This window comes from Chionomys nivalis, chromosome 11 (genome assembly GCF_950005125.1).
Source record: "Chionomys nivalis chromosome 11, mChiNiv1.1, whole genome shotgun sequence".
In the NCBI taxonomy this organism is placed as follows: domain Eukaryota; kingdom Metazoa; phylum Chordata; class Mammalia; order Rodentia; family Cricetidae; genus Chionomys; species Chionomys nivalis.
Genome location: NC_080096.1, coordinates 17,319,397 through 17,338,053, shown reverse-complemented (window position 1 = coordinate 17,338,053; position 18,657 = coordinate 17,319,397). Strand labels below are relative to the sequence as shown.

General features: G+C 47.4%; 1 protein-coding gene across 1 annotated transcript in view; it reads right to left on the bottom strand.

Annotated features, from left to right (window-relative positions):
* Clic4 (chloride intracellular channel 4) overlaps nucleotides 1-12,276 on the bottom strand; it is a 58,907-nt gene extending 46,631 nt beyond the window's left edge. The window contains exon 1 of the mRNA XM_057784891.1: nucleotides 12,026-12,276. Coding sequence (XP_057640874.1) covers nucleotides 12,026-12,097 — 72 coding nt within the window. The 5' untranslated portion in view covers nucleotides 12,098-12,276. The remainder of the gene's footprint in view (nucleotides 1-12,025) is intronic.
* Nucleotides 12,277-18,657: the final 6,381 nt, after the last annotated feature.

Genomic DNA, 18,657 nt, shown 5'->3' with positions numbered 1-18,657 from the left:
CGGTTGTAGGCCTGAATGACAGGCCATGGATTTCAAGTTAGTTTTTTACTTAGAGAGCAACAAATGGTTTCTGCACTTAGGGAATAAGTCAAAGGAACACACCTTAGTTGGATTTTCAAAAAACATTGCTTATAGCAGGGGTTCTCAATTTTCCTAGTGCTGTGACCCTTTAATACAGTTCCTTATGTTTTGCTAACCCCAACTATAAAATTATTTTCATTGTCACTTCAACTGTAATTTTGCTACTGCTATGATTGTAATGTAAATATCTGTTTTCTGATGGTCTTAGTCAACCCCTGTGAAAGGGTCATTTGACAAGCCCAAGTTGAGAGTCACTGGCTCACAGCAACCCTTACCTCCCACCGTGGCTGCAAATGTACCTTATGTTCTAGCGAGACTGGTGTTAAGCATGCCCCATACTTCTTTGCTTAAATATTCTACTCATCTTTCTTTATATCAGTAATCTCATCTTGACTGTCATAGAAAATCATTCTGGCCAGGCAGTGGTGCACGCCTTTAATCCCAGCACTCAGGAGGCAGAAGCAGGTGGATCTCTGAGTTAAGAGACCATCCTGGTCTACAAGAGCTAGTTCCAGGACAGGCTCCAAAGTCACAGAGAAACCCTGTCTCGAAAAACCAAAAAAAGGGCTGGAGAGATGGCTCAGAGGTTAAGAACACTGACTATTCTTCCAGAGGTCCTGAGTTCAATTTCCAGCAACCACATGGTGGTTCACAACCATCTGTAATGAGATCTGGTGTCTTCTTCTGGCCTACAGGCATATATGGAGGTCAAATGTTGTATACATACTAAATAAATCTTTAAAAAAAAAAAGAGCAAGTTCCAGGACAGACTCCAAAGCTACAGAGAAACAAACCCTATTTTGAAAAATCATAAAGAAAAAGAAAAGAAAATCATTCTGCAGCTCTTAATTCAACGGATTTTGCATTTTTTTTTTTTCAGGATGTTTCTGTTTACTTTTTGAGACAGGCTCAAGTAGCCTAGCCTGGCTTACTTAGATCATGTCCCAGGGCCATCCAGGAACCTGAACTTCTAATCTTTCTGCCTCCACCTCCTAACTGCCAGGATGAGATTTTATTCTGTTTGGTCTTGCTTTTTGAGTGTGGGATCTTTGGCCTTGAACTAAGAGACCTTGTGTTTCAGCCTCCTGAGTGTTGGAGCTATAGGTTTGAATCACCACACCCAGGTTATTTTTATTTACTTATATTTTTTTATTTTTTGAGAATTTTACACTGTATAATCCAAGTTAGCTTAGAATGTGTGATAATCCTCCTGTCTCAGCTTCAAGTGTACAGGGTTCCAGGCATGAACTCCTATTCCCAGCTTCAGCTGGATTTCTGCAGGCTGAACGGAACAGGAAGTCACCATATATGGCAGTAAGAAGATGGTGCTGAGCATCTGCCTGCTGTCAACCATGGCTCACGTACCCACCATCCAGCTACACTGCAAGCTCCTTGATGAGAAAAGACCTGTGTTTATCGTCTCAACTGCTCCTTGCTTCAGTAGTTACAGGGACTCAACAGCTCCTAGGCAAAGACTATCTCACCACCTCCCAGTCCACACACACACAAGAGAGAAGTTAATTCTGAAAAACAGCTTCAATTTTTACAACAGATTTATTGTGGAACAGAATATTTGTTTAACCATGTAAAGGTGTGTTCCATTTCTGTTGCAGAATAACTGTAACTATGTAAAGGTGTGTTGTGTTTGTTTATGTTACATTTGTTTAACTATGTAAAGATGTGCTGCTCTTTTACCTTGCCTGCCTAAGGCATCTGATTGGTCTAATAAAAAGCTGAACATCCAGCTGGGCAGTGGTGGCGCACACCTTTAATCCCAGCACTCGGGAGGCAGAGGCAGGCAGATCTCTGGGAGTTCGAGACCAGCCTGGTCTCCAAAACCACAGAGAAACCCTGTCTGGGGGGGGGGGGGAGCTGAACAGCCAATAGCTAGGCAGTAGTGAGAAAGGATGGGCTAGAGGGCAGAGAGAAAAGGGGAGCCAGCCAGTCATCAGCCAGTCCACTAGGGGCCAGCCTGCCAGTGCCCAGACAGACAGACACAGAGGAAGCAGGAAAGTAAGACATACAGAATGAAAGAAAGGTAAAAAACCCCAAGCAAAACAGATGAAGAGAAACAGGTTAAATTAAGTTATAATGAGACCAAGCATTCATAATTAATAATAAATCTCTGTGCCATGCTTTGGGAGCTGGAGGCCTAAGAAAGCCTGCTATACAGATTTCTCCTAAAGAGCACAAAAGGAGCTCCTACCTTAAGACCACTTAATCAACACCTATTTGAACAATTCTAGAATTAGCAGTGCCCTTTGATAGCTTGGTTGGTTGGTTTCACAAATGTAAAACCTTGCTTTCTGAGGGTAGGTGTGGAAGCAGAGGTAACTGGGTCTCTGAGTTGGAGGTCACCATGATCTACGCAGTAAGGTCAAGAATACAAGGGATGTACAGAGAGTTCATCTTAAACAACAACAACAAAAACCCTTTTCCTTCCTTCTAGAAACAACCAGACAGGGCACACGTTTATAGGAAGCCAGATTTGGACACCATCTAGGTTTCTTTTATAAAGCCTAAAGAGCCAGGTGGTGCACACCTTTAATCCCAGCATTCAGAAAGCAGAGGCAGGTGGATCTCTGTGAGTTCAAGGCCAGCCTGATCTACAGAGCAAGTTCCAGGGCAGGCTTAATAAATGTTAGGTCTCCTGATCTTAAAGAATAAACATTACACAAAACTTCTCGAGGACTCATTCGTACAAGTTTTGGAAAAGGACTAGGGCATATTTGCAATTAAGAGCCCTACCAACTGTGAGGTACAAGTAAGACCTGTTTTACCACCGGCCGGAGATTGAGGAGACCTTTACCGGACTTAATGGACACTTGAAAATGCACTAACCAGCCGGGTGGTGGTGGCGCACACCTTTAATCCCAGCACTTGGGAGGCAGAGGCAGGCGGATCTCTGTGAGTTTGAGACCAGCCTGGTCTACAAGAGCTAGTTCCAGGACAGGCTCCAAAACCACAGAGAAACCCTGTCTCGAAAAAAACAAAAAAACAAAAAAACAAAAAAAAAAAAAGAAAATGCACTAACCATCCTTAGGGCAACATTTTGGACTTCTGTATTCACTAAAACATACTGTCTTCTGGCCAAGCCATACAACAGGGTACACCCAGCATAAGCTTACATTTTTGCTTTTTGTTTTTGTTTTTTATTTTTTGGATTTTTTTTTCAAGACAAGGGTTTCTCTGTAGCTTTGGAGCCTGTCCCGGAACTAGCTCTTGTAGACCAGGCTGGCCTCGAACTCACAGAGATCCGCCTGCCTCTGCCTCCCAAGTGCTGGGATTAAAGGCGTGTGCCACTACATCCGGCTGCAACCTTTTCTTTCTTTCTTTCTTTTTAATTTATTATGTAACCACCTTCTTTTTTTTTTCCAATTAGTGTGTGTAGTCAGATTTCAGAGGCCCGCTCTCCCAGCATTCCTAAATGGCACAAACACCTAGTTTGATTCCTCGTTAGCTTTAATGACTGCTCACTTGAATAATCTACCACCTGGTCCCTACCTTCAAAAACAAAGGAACTGGTTCGGTTCGAACACAGAACACTGGCAAATCCTCACAAGTCCCTCCCCTGGGCTCCATCTAACTGTGCAGTTTTGAATCTCTGGTGTTTGTTCGATTTTTTTATTCTTCTCCCCCACACACAAGTAAACAGCCATGCTTGGAGCTGGTAAAATTCAGTGTTTGTGCTACACCAGGTGATTGACAGTTTTACAACTCTGTTACAATGAGAATTAAATGTTCTTCCTAAGAATTAGTTCACCCATAAAGGTGGAAATAACTTCATCACATAAACACACCAATAACAAAAACATGGAGACTATTTGGCTTCTAGTTTAGAGCTGCCTTTTAAATTCAAAAAAAAGGAAACAAAAAACCACCAGTAGTAGAAAAATAAGACTCTGTGGTGTACTCTGGGGTCCATACCGGGCCCCAGTTCCAATATTGCTATTGTTCAAACAACACTCAAATTTAAATGCTCTTATTTTAAATATAGTCTTATTTATCTACATTAGGCTGTGACTTTCATGAGTTTATAATTAGTCTAATACATTATTATGGTTTTAGATTTTCAATGAGGGAAAAATTAAGTAATGCTAATTGCAGCCAGGCGTGGTGGTACACGCCTTTAATCCCAGAAGTCAGGAGACTGAGGGAGGCAGATCTCTGTGAGTTCGAGGCCAGTCTGGTCTATAGAGCAAGTTCCAGGACAAGCTATACAGAGAAAGAATGTCTTGAAAGACACACACACACACACACAAAAAAAGGGTTCAGACCTGGGGTTACAGAGATGCTCAGTGGTTAAGTGCTGGAACTGAACTCAAGGAGGTGGTCCTCAGCCGGGCGGCGGTGGCGCACACCTTTAATCCCAGCACTCGGGAGGCAGAGGCAGGAGGATCTCTGTGAGTTCGAGACCAACCTGGTCTACAAGAGCTAGTTCCAGGACAGGCTCCAAAGCCACAGAGAAACCCTGTCTCAAAAAAAAAAAAAAAAAAAAAAAAAAAGGAGGTGGTCCTCGTGCTGTCCTTGCACAGGACCTGAGTTCAGTTCCCAGCAGCACCCACAGTGCAGCTCACCACCATCTGTAGCTCCAGTTCCAGAAACCTAACGGCCTCTTCAGCTCCTTGAACATGAGGAACACACACAAGTAATATACTACAGGCAAAACACCCATACACATAAAATAAGTATTTTAAAAAGAAACCAGGCCGGGCGGTGGTGGCACACGCTTTTAATCCCAACACTCAGGAGGCAGAGGCAGGCGGATCTCTGTGAGTTTGAGGCCAGCCTGGTCTACAAGAGCTAGTTCCGGGACAGGCTCCAAAGCTACTGAGAAACCCTGTCTCGAAAAACCAAAAAAAAAAAAAAAAAGCCAGGAGTAAGGACACTTGCCTTTAATTTCAGCACTCAGAGGAAGGGAGGTGTCTGCAAGTTCAAGGCCAACCTGGTCTATATTGAGAATTCAAAGTCAGCTAAGGCTACTTTTTGGGATCATGTCTCAAATTAATTAATTTAAAATTTTAAAGGGCTGGGGCATGGTAGTGGTAGTGTGTTTGCCTAGCATACATAAAGCCCTGAGTTCCATCCCTAGTATCACCAAAACTGAAATGAAACAAAAAGCTAATTGATATTCTTCCTAGTGACACTTGGAACTGACCATTGAGGTCTTGAGAGCCAAGTCTCATCAAAGGCAACAGAACTAAAAGCTCCTAAGACCTTCACAAATGCAGGCCCTGAACTAAACGTAGATCTCAGTTAAATCACACTCCAGTAGTTTGTAATCACAACCCAGATGTCATTTTCCATCAGAAGCTCACTCCCATTCTCTGTACCAGCCTTTGGCTGAGCAAGTCTATCCAAGCTTTTTGTTCTACTTGATAAAAATCTTTTTTTTTTTTTTTTTGGTTTTTCGAAACAGGGTTTCTCTGTGGCTTTGGAGTCTGTCCTGGAACTAGCTCTGTAGACCAGGCTGGTCTCGAACTCACAGAGATCCGCCTGCCTCTGCCTCCCAAGTGCTGGGATTAAAGGCGTGTGCCACCATCGCCCAGCTTGATAAAAATCTTATCATGCCTTAATCACACTTCCCATCCTACCTAACTCACTTCCCTGAGACTCACTCATTCCCTTCCTTCTCAGAAAACACGGGGCTCAGTTCTGGGGAAGCAGGGCAGGGGAAGTCCTGCTCACCCTCACCATTCCTCTACTGGCTTCTAAGCACCGCGCCCCCCTTGGGCATTCTTCCAGAACAACGTGATTGTCACTGCTGTTACTATGGCATTAGGCATCCCTGTGTTCAGTCCCCTTGGCTTCAATACCTCCTGTCTCTTATTCTGAGTTCCTTTCAAATTTTATATTTAACCAAAATCATCACTTGGCATTTGCCAAAAGTAGTCTGCTTTAGGTCCACAGACACAGCCTTGGTAAAAACATAACAAGGACAGAGTTTCCATTGACCTCACAGTTTGCACTATTTCCAAGTCCTTGCGTTCCTCTCCAGAAGCCCGGGATGAGCGGACCAGTTAGAAAAGGGAACACTGTCTTCACAATGAATCTGAGCTCAGCTGTTCCATCTCGGCACCACTTTCTGTAGAAATGTATTTCATCTGTTGTTGGAAAGTGTGGAAATCTGCCCTTGAAAGGAAACAAACTCCCACTCAGATGGCAGCAGGATCCATCCACACCTTCCTTCCAGAATGGAACTAGGAAGGTGATGGGGAGCCTCCTTCAGCCAATAACCTTTAAGAGGCTGGACCAGGCTAGGGTGTGACCTTTTGAGTACCTAGAGAAAAACCACCAGCTGCCAGCCCACAGCTCTATCTCTGGTTCCCGCATTACACATCTGAGGTTGGACTTCTCGTTCCTGTTCTGTGAGTTTGCCCCTTATAATAAAGAAATATAATTAAAATCTTTTGGGGTTAGCTTGGGATTCTTTGACTAGCATCCTCACTCCACTTTCCAGTAACATCTGGTGCCCAATGTGGGGTGTGGGGACCCCCACAGCAGAGGCATGGTGCATTGGGGCTCAGAAATGCATCACTTCATACAGATGCAACCAGCGAGAGGGGGAAACAGTAGTGTCAAGATAAGTTGGGCTTTTACAAACAAAACAAAAATCCAAACTCCTGATTACTCTCCTCCTGCTTGTAACCTCGGTACTCAGCAGGTTGAGGCAAGAAAACCACCACAAATTCAAGGGTAGCCTGGGCTGTGATGTGGGAGTGCCCTCTGTGTGCTGGGATTACCATTAATGAATAAAGAAACTGCCTTGGCCTGTTGATAGGGCACAACTTAGGTAGGAGGGTAAGATGGAACTGAATGCTGGGAGGAAGAAGGCAGAGTCAGAGAGAGACACCATGACGCCACTGCCAGAGGTAGATCGTGCTGAAACTTTGCTGGTAGGCCATGACCTTATAGTGATGCACAGATTAATGGAGATGGGTTAAATTAAGATGTAAGAGTTAGTCAATAAGAAGCTAGAGCTAATAGGCCAAGCAGTGATTTAATTAATACAGTTTCTTTTTTTTTGTTTGTTTGTTTTTTGTTTTTTGTTTTTCGAGACAGGGTTTCTCTGTGGTTTTGGAGCCTGTCCTGGAACTAGCTCTTGTAGACCAGGCTGGTCTCGAACTCACAGAGATCCGCCTGCCTCTGCCTCCCAATTAATACAGTTTCTGTGTGATTATTTCGGATCTAAGAGAGCTGGGCAGCCAGGATGAACAAGCGGGCCCTCTTCCTATAGACTGGCGCCCATAGTAAGTCCCTGTCTCAAATAAATATAAATAAGCGAAAAGCACAAGACACTAGGTATGCAGGTCAGTAACCATTTCTCTACTCTTTCATTTGTGGTTCCTGAGTTGATATTTACCTTTCCCTGGACAGAAATCTTGGACCCTAATTATGAATATAGCCAAAAAGAAATCTTGGTAGAAAATAATGACAGATACGTGAAAAGATCAGAAGTACTAAATTATGAAGGAAAAATAGTTAAGTAGATAAAAATCACATGGTATTGGCAAGCAGAGGCTAGGCAAAGAAGGACAAAGGATCAAGGCTCATGACTCAGAACATCAGGATCTAAGAAATAAGTTTTCAAGGAGAGTAGGGAACTGCATGCTGTAATGTCAGCACTCAGGAAGCTGAGGCAGAACTGCTGCAAGTTAGACGTCAGACTGGCTGCATAGGGAGCTCAAGGACAGCTGATATACAAAGGAAAAACCTGTTCAAAACAAGAAAGGCCAAGAAACAAAAATGGGGTCGGGGGGAAAAAATAAAGTTGTTTCCAATTTCAAAGAACAGACAAGACATAGCTAACACCAACATATCATCTGGAGAGGGCTCAGTGGTTAAGAACACTCACTGCTCCTGCAGAGAACTGGAGTTCAATCCCAGCATCCCTGTTGGCAGCTCACAACCACCTGTAACTCCAGCTCGGGGGTGATCTGACACCCTCTTCTGAGGGCCCCTACAAACATGTACATACACCCACAGACGGACATTTACATACACCTGAAGAATGACGTTTAAACTTGTGTTTTTTTAAGTGCCCTGGAAGGGGAAAGAAACAGTCTCCTTTCCAGCACTGAGTAGCTTAACAGCTAGACACTCTGAACAATATATAGACCAGGCAAACCACTCAGTGGGCAACCTGCGCGAGCCTGGCAACCTGAGTTCAAGCTCCAGAACCCACAAGGTAGGAGAATTAGAATTAACTCTTATAAACTGCCCAGTGGCCTCCATACGTGTGCTGCCCCAAACACAGACACACGTTTGCCATATTTTTGTTTTCCGAGACAGGGTTTCTCTGTATAACAGTCCTGGCTATCCTGGAACTCACTCTGTAGACCAGGCTGGCCTCAAACTCACTGAAGTCCACCTGCCTCTGCCTCCTGACGTTGGGATGGAAGGTGTGCACCACCACCACCTGGAAAACGCAGTTTTTATTAACACAAAAAGCTTTCAGTCACATAGTGGTGACTCACGCCTAAACAAGGAGTGCTGTGTGGCTGAGGCAGCCTGCTGGGAGTTTGAAGCCAGTGTGAGCTCCAGCGCTAACTCAAGCCAGGCTGCGAACTCAGGCCAGGCTGGGAGAGTCTATGTCCAAAAAAAGAAGTCATCTGCTATAAATTCAGGATAGCTGGTTGAGTAGAATGCAGTTTAGCCTATCACCATAGACAACCAGTGTCTGCCCCTCGTTGCTTTCAAAACAACCATATTTTTAAGAGAATTTCCCCAACTGCGCTCTCTCACACACAGGTTGAGAAGACATCAGCACCCTTTACCACACTGTACTTTTCCCTTTTTCCTCCTTCCAAACAACTAACCAGGTCTGTATCAGCACAAAAGTGGCCTATATTTAGTAAGCATAGACGAGTAAAAGCCATTTCACAGATGAAAAACATGAAGCTTGGGAGAAAACAAATTGCCCAGAATAGCCCTCTCAGTGAGCAAAGAAGTATAAGACCAAACCTTTGGCTTCCAAGCCCAGAGAGACCTGTGAAGTCAATGGTTCACGCCACAACTGCGGAACACTGGGACTCAAGACTGGGAACGGGCACCCCACCCATCTCCTCATGGAAGTACTAAATCAGCAGTGAGTGGGACATCGGGCATCCATCATGTCCTTCCTAAGGCTGTGTGTGTGTGTGTGTGTTGCTGAAAACTTCACACAGGGCCTTGCCTATGCTAGGCCAAGTGTTCTACCACTGAGCTACATCTCCAATCCCTTCCTAATTTTTAAACATTTTTCTGGTGGTATTATATTGCCTAAGAGCTCCACAACATAGGCAGGGCAATGATGATGCATACCTTTAATCCCAGCACTCAGGGAGGCAGAGACAGGCGAATTTCTGTGAGTTCGAGGCTAGCCTGGTCTACAGAGTGACCAGAGATACACACAGAAATCCTGAATTAAAAAACTAAAATCTCCAGAACCACACTGAGTAGAAGCTAGAAATCATAGTATTCATGTGTGATTCTAATTGTTATGTTTGCTCCTGTTGATTTTGAAACTGGGTCTCCCTGCATAGCCCTGGCTAATCTGGCACTCACGATGTAGACCAGGCTGCCTCTGCCTCCCAAATGCTGGGATTAAAGGACCAGGCTTGCCGGGTGGTGGTGGCGCACACCTTTAATCCCAGCACTAGGGAGGCAGAGTCAGCAGATCTCTGTGAGTCTGAGGTCAGCCTGGTCTACAGAACAAGCTCCAGGACAGCCAGGAGTATGACACAGAGAGACCATGTCTCAAAAAAACCGAAATAAAACAAAAAAAGGTGTGGGGGGGATCGCTGGGGTTGTTTATAATTCTGAGCTGAATTCAGGTTATACCAATAAGCACTGTTCTTCAGATGAACACATGCACTTTGGAGGTTGTTTAGTTTATCAAAACTCCTTCCTGCTAGGTATGTTTCATAGCTGTAATCCCAGCAAGCTGAGGCAGCCTAGACAACATGAGTTCTAAGACAGCCTAGGATACAGATAAGATTCCACCTCGGAAAAAGAGAGGGCAGATGAGAATCAGAAAATTCGTTATGGCCGGATCTCTGGTCTAGCCTTATCTCTGGTCTAGCCTTTTCCCTTCTCCATGCTGTTTCCCACTCCCCTCTTCCCTTCTCTCTTACTTCAGATTCCTTCCTACACACCTCAAAGTTAAATCGTGTCTGCCGCCTCCAGTCACAGAGCCAAAGATCTGGGGAGTCCTATGCCTTTCTCTTTCAAGTCTCCAGGGCTGGAGAAATGGCTCAGTGGTTAAGAGCACTGACTGCTCTTCCAGAGGTCCTGAGTTCAATTCCCAGCAACCAATTGGTGGCTCACAGCCATCTATAATGAGACCCAGCGCCCCCTTCTGGCATTCAGGCACACATGGAAGGAATGTTGTACACATAATAAATAAATCTTAAAAAAAAAAAAAAAAAAAAGTCTCCAGACCAGTGGTTCTCAACCTTCCTAAGGCTGCACCACTTTATTACAGTTCCTCATATTGTGGCGACTCCCAGTCATAAAGGTATTGTCGTCGCTACTTCATAACTGTAATTTTGCTACTGTTCTGAAACGTAACGTAAATATGTGTTTTCCGACGTTGGACAGTGGGGTCCCACAGATTGAGAACAACTGCTCTAGACCAACACCGTTTCTAAAACTGGCAACCGAAAGAAAACTAGCAAGACAGACATTGTTACCACCCTGCGGATTTCTGCGTTCCATCTCTGGGACCCATCCTTCAATAATTTCCGCTCCTTCAAATTAAAACTAAGAGGGGCAGACTCGCACTGGATCCCTGCTGAATTTCTAATGTTGCCTGGTTCGGCATAAGCCTGGCTATCTAGTGGCTGACCGAATCTCAGGGTTTCAAAGGCGGTTCAGGAAAGCGGAGGAGACAGACGTTTCTAACTTTTCTCTCCAAAAGGGACGGGCGCGGATACAGTCGGAATTAGGCAGTTCCAGGATTTAAAAACTGAAGGGGGCGAGAGGAATGAACCTTTGAAAGCCCGAGGGAGCTAAGAATTCTTTCTGGCAATCAATATTTCTTTCAAATCAAAAGCGCTAGCCGAGGTGGCAACACCAACGCGAGCAGCCAAAAGGTTGCATCATGTGGAAATGCGCCGCGCTAGAGAAACAAGAAAACCAGATGGTGGTAAAATACAGGACAGGAAAACCCAAGTCGGGAATCTCCGTCTTCTCCGGAAGCCCTGGGGCATCCACCCTTCTTTTCGTTTTTTGCTTTTCTTTCCTCTTCTCTTTTTTTCTGTTGTCTGGGGTTTGGGGGAGGGATCATAGTCTCCCATTAGTAACCCTGGCTGGACTCGAACTCGAGGCACTCCTTAAACCTCAGCTGCTGGGTCATAGCTTAATCACCACGTTCGCATTAAAGGGGAAAAAAAAAAGATCTCACTTTCCCCGTGGGGGAGGAGGACAGAGTTGAGGGGTCCCACGTATCCCAGGCTTGCCCTGAGCTCGGTAAGTAGCCAAGGCTGGCTCTGAAAGCCCACTCTTCCTGGCTCCGCCTTCCCTCTTGCTGGGTTTAAGGCGTGAGCCACCCAGCCCCGCTCCCGGTTTTCCCCGGTATTTTATTTAACATTGCACAGAAATTAAAGTTTCAGTTTCACACCGGCGGAGCGCCAGCGCTGGAGTAAGTTGGGTGAGCAATCAGCCGGGCGGCCCGAGGCGCGGTGGGGCTGGACAGGGCGAGGAGGGTGACAGGACCCACGCGGCGCAGCGGAGGCGTCCGGCCCTGCCGAGTCGGCTCTCGATCGCCGCGCCCGCCCGCCAGCCCGCTCACCCGCGGGTTCCGCCTAGGTCCCGCTGCGCTGCGTGGCGGGAAGGCGCGGGGCCGAGACAATGGGAAGGGGCGCGGGAGGCACGGCTCTGCCTCGGGCCGCGGGGACGCCGCGTGGGGGCGCCTCGGGGCGAGGGAGGGGACACGGGCCACCCCGGGACGGCGAGCGCTCACCTTGACGAAGAGCTCGATGAGGGGCTCTTTGTCCTCCTCCTTCAACCCGTTCAGGGGCATCGACAGCGCCATGGCCGGCTGGGCTCCGCGGACTGCGGCTGTTGGCTGTGGCTCCGGGGCTGTTGTGGCTGCGGGCTCCCGCCGCGCTCTCTCGCTCGCTGGACAGTCCCGACGTCAAGCTGCCCGCCCGCGGCCACAGATCCTCAGCACCGCCTCACGCCTCGCGCGCGACTCGGAGGGGGTTGCGGTCCCAGCTACTTCAAACCGCTGGGCGGGACCCGCTGGGCGTGGTGTGGGCGGGGCAGCGGCCCGGCGCCTCGGACTCTGCGGGGGAAGTGGGCGGGACGGGCCGTGAGGGGCGTGGCCTCGGGCGAGGAAGGCGGGGGAGAGCGGTTTGGCTTCCCCGACGGACCACTGGGGAGCTCGGAGGACCGCAGGGCGTGGCCTAGGCTAGGCGCGCGGATGGGCGGGGCGGAGCCGGAGCCACGCCCCCTTAGGGGGCGGGAGGGTAAGGTCCCGGGAGCCGGAGCCTGACACCGCCTCCCTCCGCGGCGCGGCCGCGTCCTCCGCAGCTGCTGCTGGTTGGGTGCCAGGTGACCTCATGCGGCGTCCCGCCTCGCGCCCTCTCCCCCGCTGCCGCCGCAGCACTCATCGTCATCCCCGCCCGTTCCCGGGGCGGCGGCTTCCCCGGCTCCTTCAGTTAGGTGCGGCCGCCTTTTCCTGGAAAACTTTTGCGAAAGTTTTCATGTCCTTAAGAAATACTTTTTTTCTTCTTCTGACTGCGGGCATCCTCTCGGGATGCTTCTCTATTAGATGTTAAGATACTCAAAAACTCGTGTAAAGCCGTGCTGTGTCCCCGGCTCCGAGTTAGACGGAAACGATGGGACAGGATCCCGCTCTACTACAGCCCCGGTGCCTGGGGCAGCGCCAGACTCCTAAATCGCTATCCATGCTCTTTGCACCGCCTAGACCGATTCCTTTCCTTAGTTCATCTGGAGAACTTTAGTGCTCTTCGCCTTAGAGCCACCTGAGTGACGCCGTCAGAGCACAGGATCCAGAGTACTCTAGACCCTGAGGGCAGAGACCAAAGAGACACGTGGTCGGCTGTGGATTGCCTGGGGTGAATGCCCCCTCAGGAAAATATGCCTTCTGGCTTTCCTTGATGTAGTCATTCTGTGTACCTCCCAGGTTGGGGTGATGAGTGAGTTGATTAGAAAGGCCAGATTGGGGGTGGGGGCAGATACGGCCTGGTGTGGATCAGAAAGCTTCTACAAATTGGAATGTGTGAAAAAGATGCATCCTGCAACTTTATCCTCATTCAATCCAATGCGGGTTACTAGGTTCTCTGAAAGGCATGCTGTGCCCAACAATTAGCTCCAGCAACTCTCTGAAGTGCAACTGTTCACAGTTTGACAATGAACTTAAATTCCCTAAACCTCCTTGGCCTGATTTAGGGACACATGCATGGCTAGACTCGCAGGAGGGTGGAGGGTTTGAGGACAGTTCGGATATATTACAAGACTGTGCCCCCCCAAAAAAAAAGAAAAATAGAATAAGGACAGTAAATTGATTCAACAAGTAAAAACATTCGCTTTGCAAGACTGATAGCCTGGATCTGATGTTGGGGAACCCACCTAAAGGCAGAAGGAGAAAGCCAGCTCAATAAGTTTGTTCTCTGACGTCTACATGAGTGAGTGCCATGACACACGTACAACTTTTTGTTTTGTTTTGTTTTTCAAGACAGGGTTTCTCTGGGTAACAGCCCTGGCTGTCCTAGAACTCACTCTGTAAATGTGGCTGGTCTTGAATTTACAGAGATCCTCCTGCCTCTGCCTCCAGAGTGCAGGAATTAACCTCCTCCTCCCAAGTGCTAGCACAGCAGCCAGCAATAATAGTGTTTTTGTTTGTTTTTTTAGACAGGGTTTCTTTCTCTGTGTAGTCCCGGCTCTCCTGGAACTCGCTCTGTAGACCAGGTTGTCCTTAAACTCAAAGATCTGCCTGCCTCTGCCTCCCTACTGAATTTTTAATAGAGTCAACTGGTAGACTGTCAGCCTAGTACACTCAAAGCCCTGAGTTCAATTCCCAGTACTGCATAAACTGAGTGTGATGCCAGTCATCCCTGCACTCCAGAAGGAGATTAAGAGTTTAGGGTCGCCAGGCGGTGGTGGCGCACGCCTTTAATCCCAGCACTTGGGAGGCAGAGGCAGGCGGATCTCTGTGAGTTCGAGGCCAGCCTGGTCTACAAAGGGAGTTCCAGGACAGGTTCCAAAGCTACAGAGAAACTCTATCTCGAAAAACCAAAAAAAAAAAAAAAAAAAAGAGTTTACCTCAGTTTATATAGTGAGTTTATAATGAGTTTGAAGCCAGCCTGGGTTACATGAGACTCTGTCTTTCTTTCTTTTTCTTTTTTTTTTTTTTTTTGTTTTTGTTTTTTGTTTTTTTGTTTTTCGAGACAGGGTTTCTTTGTAGCTTTTAAAGCCTGTCCTGGAACTAGCTCTTGTAGACCAGTCTGGCCTCGAACTCACAGAGATCCACCTGCTTCTGCCTCCCGAGTGCAAGTGCTGGGATTAAAGGCATGCGTGCGCCACCGCTACCCAGTGAGATTCTGCCTTAAAAAAAAAAAAAAAAAGACTTTCTTTCAGTATCTAGATAAGAGAGAGGGTGGTGCTGGTTACTGCCTTGTATAGGGGGAGCTGATACCTCATGGGGGCTCTGGCATTCTGTCCACCCCTACAGGTGAGGCCAGCATCATGTTCAACTCAGTGACCAACTAGTTTGTGAAAAGAAATGATAGCAGGCTGCACTGTAGACCAGAACTTGAACCAGAAACAAAGTGACGGTTGGACTCTGAGCTGGGCCTCTTGTTAATTTTTCACAGAACTGTAAACAGATTCGAGTTTCCTTGAAGCCTGCCCTTTCTGTCATGATCCCAAATGTTCAAAACCCAGGCATACCTGAAATGACCCAGCACAGCCTAAAAGACCCCAGACTGGCCCAAAGTCATGCATTTGGGTCTCATTTAGGGTTTATCCAAGTCAGTTTGGGTCTCTGAACTGCTCACTCACGGCCCCATGCGGGCCCACGGCACCCCAGCACAGAGACCCATGCTGGAAACAGCGGCGCGGCACAAGTGGGTCTTAACTGCTTCTTTGCTTAAATACAAATCTTAAGTGGGAGGAGGCCTGTGACACTGTCCTCCAAGACCTAAGGTAGTGTGATCCGGACTGCCCCTGTCCACCTGGACACCCTCAGGCCCTGGCTCAGACCTGGAACCTGAGCCTGGGAACCTGGTCACAATTTCGTCTGGGGGTCCCTGTTTCTGCTCTGATGTCCATGAGCCTGGGAGCACAGGTCTGGAAAGAAGAGGAGTGTTTCTGCCAGGAGGTCCCATTGTACCTTGCTTCCAGCTTTGAGAGGCAAGACTCTAGTATGCCCAGTGCTCTAGTTTGTTTTTATAACACACAAATCTTGAAGATGGATGGAGGTGTGTTCTCCATACACACCCCTCTGACTTCATCCCCCCCCACACACACACACCCTCCCTGTGTGCCCCACCCCAGCCCCACCTGCCTCCTTTTTAGGCCTCGGACAGGTAACAGGTAGCATACTGCTGCCCCAGGGCCTTTGTACGTGCTCTCATCTATCTCTGAACCCTTTGTCTGCCGGAATTCCCAGAAGTCTTCCTCATTCAAGTCCTCCGCTCAAATAGTAATTCAGCTCTTTGTTCAAATAGTAACTCCTTAGAAGTCTCGCTAGGTACCACCTGTGCATTCTGGGCCCTACCAGCTCTCATCGGGTTTCTTCTTCTCCAGAACATGTACATGTAAACGTGTGTGTGTGTGTGTGTGTGTATGCTGTGTGTGTATATACTGTGTGTATACTGTGTATGTGTATGCATATGTGTGTAGTGTGTTTACTGCATGTGTATATACTGTGTGTTTACCATGTATGTGTGTAAATACTGTATATGCATATCTGTGTAGTGTGTATACTGTGTCTGGGTATATAGCGTGTGTGTATGTGTATAGTGTGTGCATGTGTGTATAGCATATGTTCCTAGTATATAGTCCTAGGTGACTTTAACGTGACACATCCTAGACTCCTCTGAGAGGTCAAGTCTCGGTTGCAGAATTGCCTAGATCAGATTGGCCTGTGGGCACATCTGTGAGGGATTCCTCTGATTATTAATTGGTACAGGAGAATCGAGGCCACTGTGGGCAGAGTCATCTCTCTGCAGGTGGTCCTGGGCTGTGTAAGAAAGCTAAGTATGCCTGAGTGAGTCTAACAGTGTGTCAGACAGCAAGCAGAGTCCTTCATGACTTCAGTTTCAAGTCCCTGCCCTGACTTCTCTCAGGGAAGGACTGTGACCTGAAAACTTAGGCTAAATAAATCCTTTCCTCCCCTAAGTGACTTTTGGTCTCCTCATCTGTCACTACAGCGCATATGTTACCTCCCAGCAGCGCACACACTTCTGTGGGAGAGGTTTGTTGGGTTTTAGTGATGACCACATTCCTGAGTGTCCCTGGCTCATTGATGAGAGTGTACACAGAATGATGGAGCCCTGTGGTTGGGTGACTTCCCTGGGAGACTTAAACATTTATTCACTTCGACTAGAGAGGGAGGAGACAGAACAAAGAAAGAGTCTGTCAAGTCCACCTTGGTGAGTTACTGAGTTTCCCTGGATACTGACAGAACATGAGTGACTCACGAGCAGCTGCCGTCACGACGTCCCACCCAAGTCTGCAGCCCACAGGAGCCTCGGCATTTCTAAGACCACAAAGCCAGGGCAGGAGGGAGTGGTGATCGGAATCCCGTGATCTCCCTTCTCCAAGGGGGAATGTCAACAGCCCCAATACCTTAGGCTTAGGTGTCTGGTGTATAGGTTTGTTTCTTCCGTTGCTATGACGACAGGCCAAGGTCTTCCGTGGGTCACCACAGCTGCTCAGTTCCACGATGACCATGGTCACACCAAGCCTGCAGGAGACAGCTCCACAACACCCACCAGACTACAGTACTTTCATGTACCTGGGCACATGGCCTACCCACCGGGAGGCTTTGGTTCCTCATGCCTGAATCCTAGTGCTTAAAGACTAAGGCAGGAAATCAGCTGCAAGCCTGAGCCAGTCCAGGCCATCTAGTGAGACCCTGTGTTTCAAAAACAAGGGGAGGGGCCAGTGAAATGGCTCAGCCATAAAGGCACTTGTCTCTTAAAACTGGCAACCTGAGCTTGAATCCCAGAACCCACATAAAAGTGGAAAGAAGCAGGGGGGGGGGGATCACCTACTGCTACGTGAGACGTGTTTCTCTAAGTAAATAAATAAATACCGTATCAAACAGAATGGACGACAGAGGCACACACCTTTAATCCCAGCACTTGGAAGTCAGAGACAGGTAACCCTGTCTCAAAAAAAAAAAAAACAAAAATATATCAAAAATACAAAACAAAGAAAAAGTTCCAGGTTAGCTCTAGCTAGCCAGAGCCACATAGCAAAGTCCTGGTCTAAACAAAAAAAAAAAACAAAACCAAAAAACAAAAACAAGCAAACAACAACAACAACAAAAAACATCATTTAATTCCAACAGTCGAAAAACACTCAGAAGGCAGAGGCAGGCAGATCTCTGCATCTAAAGGCCAGCCTGGTCTACAGAATAAGTTCCAGGACAGCCAAAGATACACAAAGAAACCGTATCTCCGAGGAGAAAAAAAAGAAGAAGAAGAAAAAGGTTGGGGAGTTGGCTCAACAGTTAAGGGCATTTGTTACTCTTCAAGAGAACCTGGTTCAGTTCTCAACATCCACATGGAGGCTCACAGCTCACGACTGTGTATAACTCCAGTTCCACGGACTCCTGTGCCCTCTCTCACCTCTGTAGGCACCAGATGTGTGTGTGTGTGTGTTGCACATGCATCTATGCAGACAAAACACTAACGTACATAAAAGAAAATTAATAAAAAGGTTTTTTTTTTTTTGGTTTTTCGAGGCAGGGTTTCTCTGTAGCTTTGGTGCCTGTCCCGGAACTAGCTCTTGTAGACCAGGCTGGCCTCGAACTCCCAGAGATCCGCCTGCCTCTGCCTCCCGAGTGCTGGGATTAAAGGCGTGTGCCACCACCGCCCGGCTATAAAAAAGATTTTTTTAAAAAAATTTAATGAAGAAAGGTAGGGATGCACCTGAGCTGGTAGAGGGCTTGCCTTGCAGGCACCAAGGCCATGGGGCCATCCCTGGCACCACATAAAATCAAGCATGCTAGCATGCACTGGTAATCCCAACAGTAGGGGTAGAAACAGAAAGATTGCAAGTCTCAGGTCATCCTATGTACACGTGGGATTCCAGGCTAGCCCGGACTACCTGGGACCCTCCCTGTATGGGAAATGAAGAAGAGAAGGAGGGGGTGGAGAAAGAGGAAAGAAGGGAGGGAGGGAGGAATGTGGGAAGAGGGAGGGGGCTATAGATCATAAGTAGAGAGCTAGATGCCATAGAACAGGAGCTAGGCACTGGTACCATGCCAAGTTTGGCTTAAAACAAAACAACAGTCTTTTTTTTTTTTTCATTTGTTTGTTTTTCAAGACAGAGTTTCTCAGTGTAACTGTCCCTGGCTGTCCTGGAACTCACTCTGTAGACCAGACTGGTCCAGAA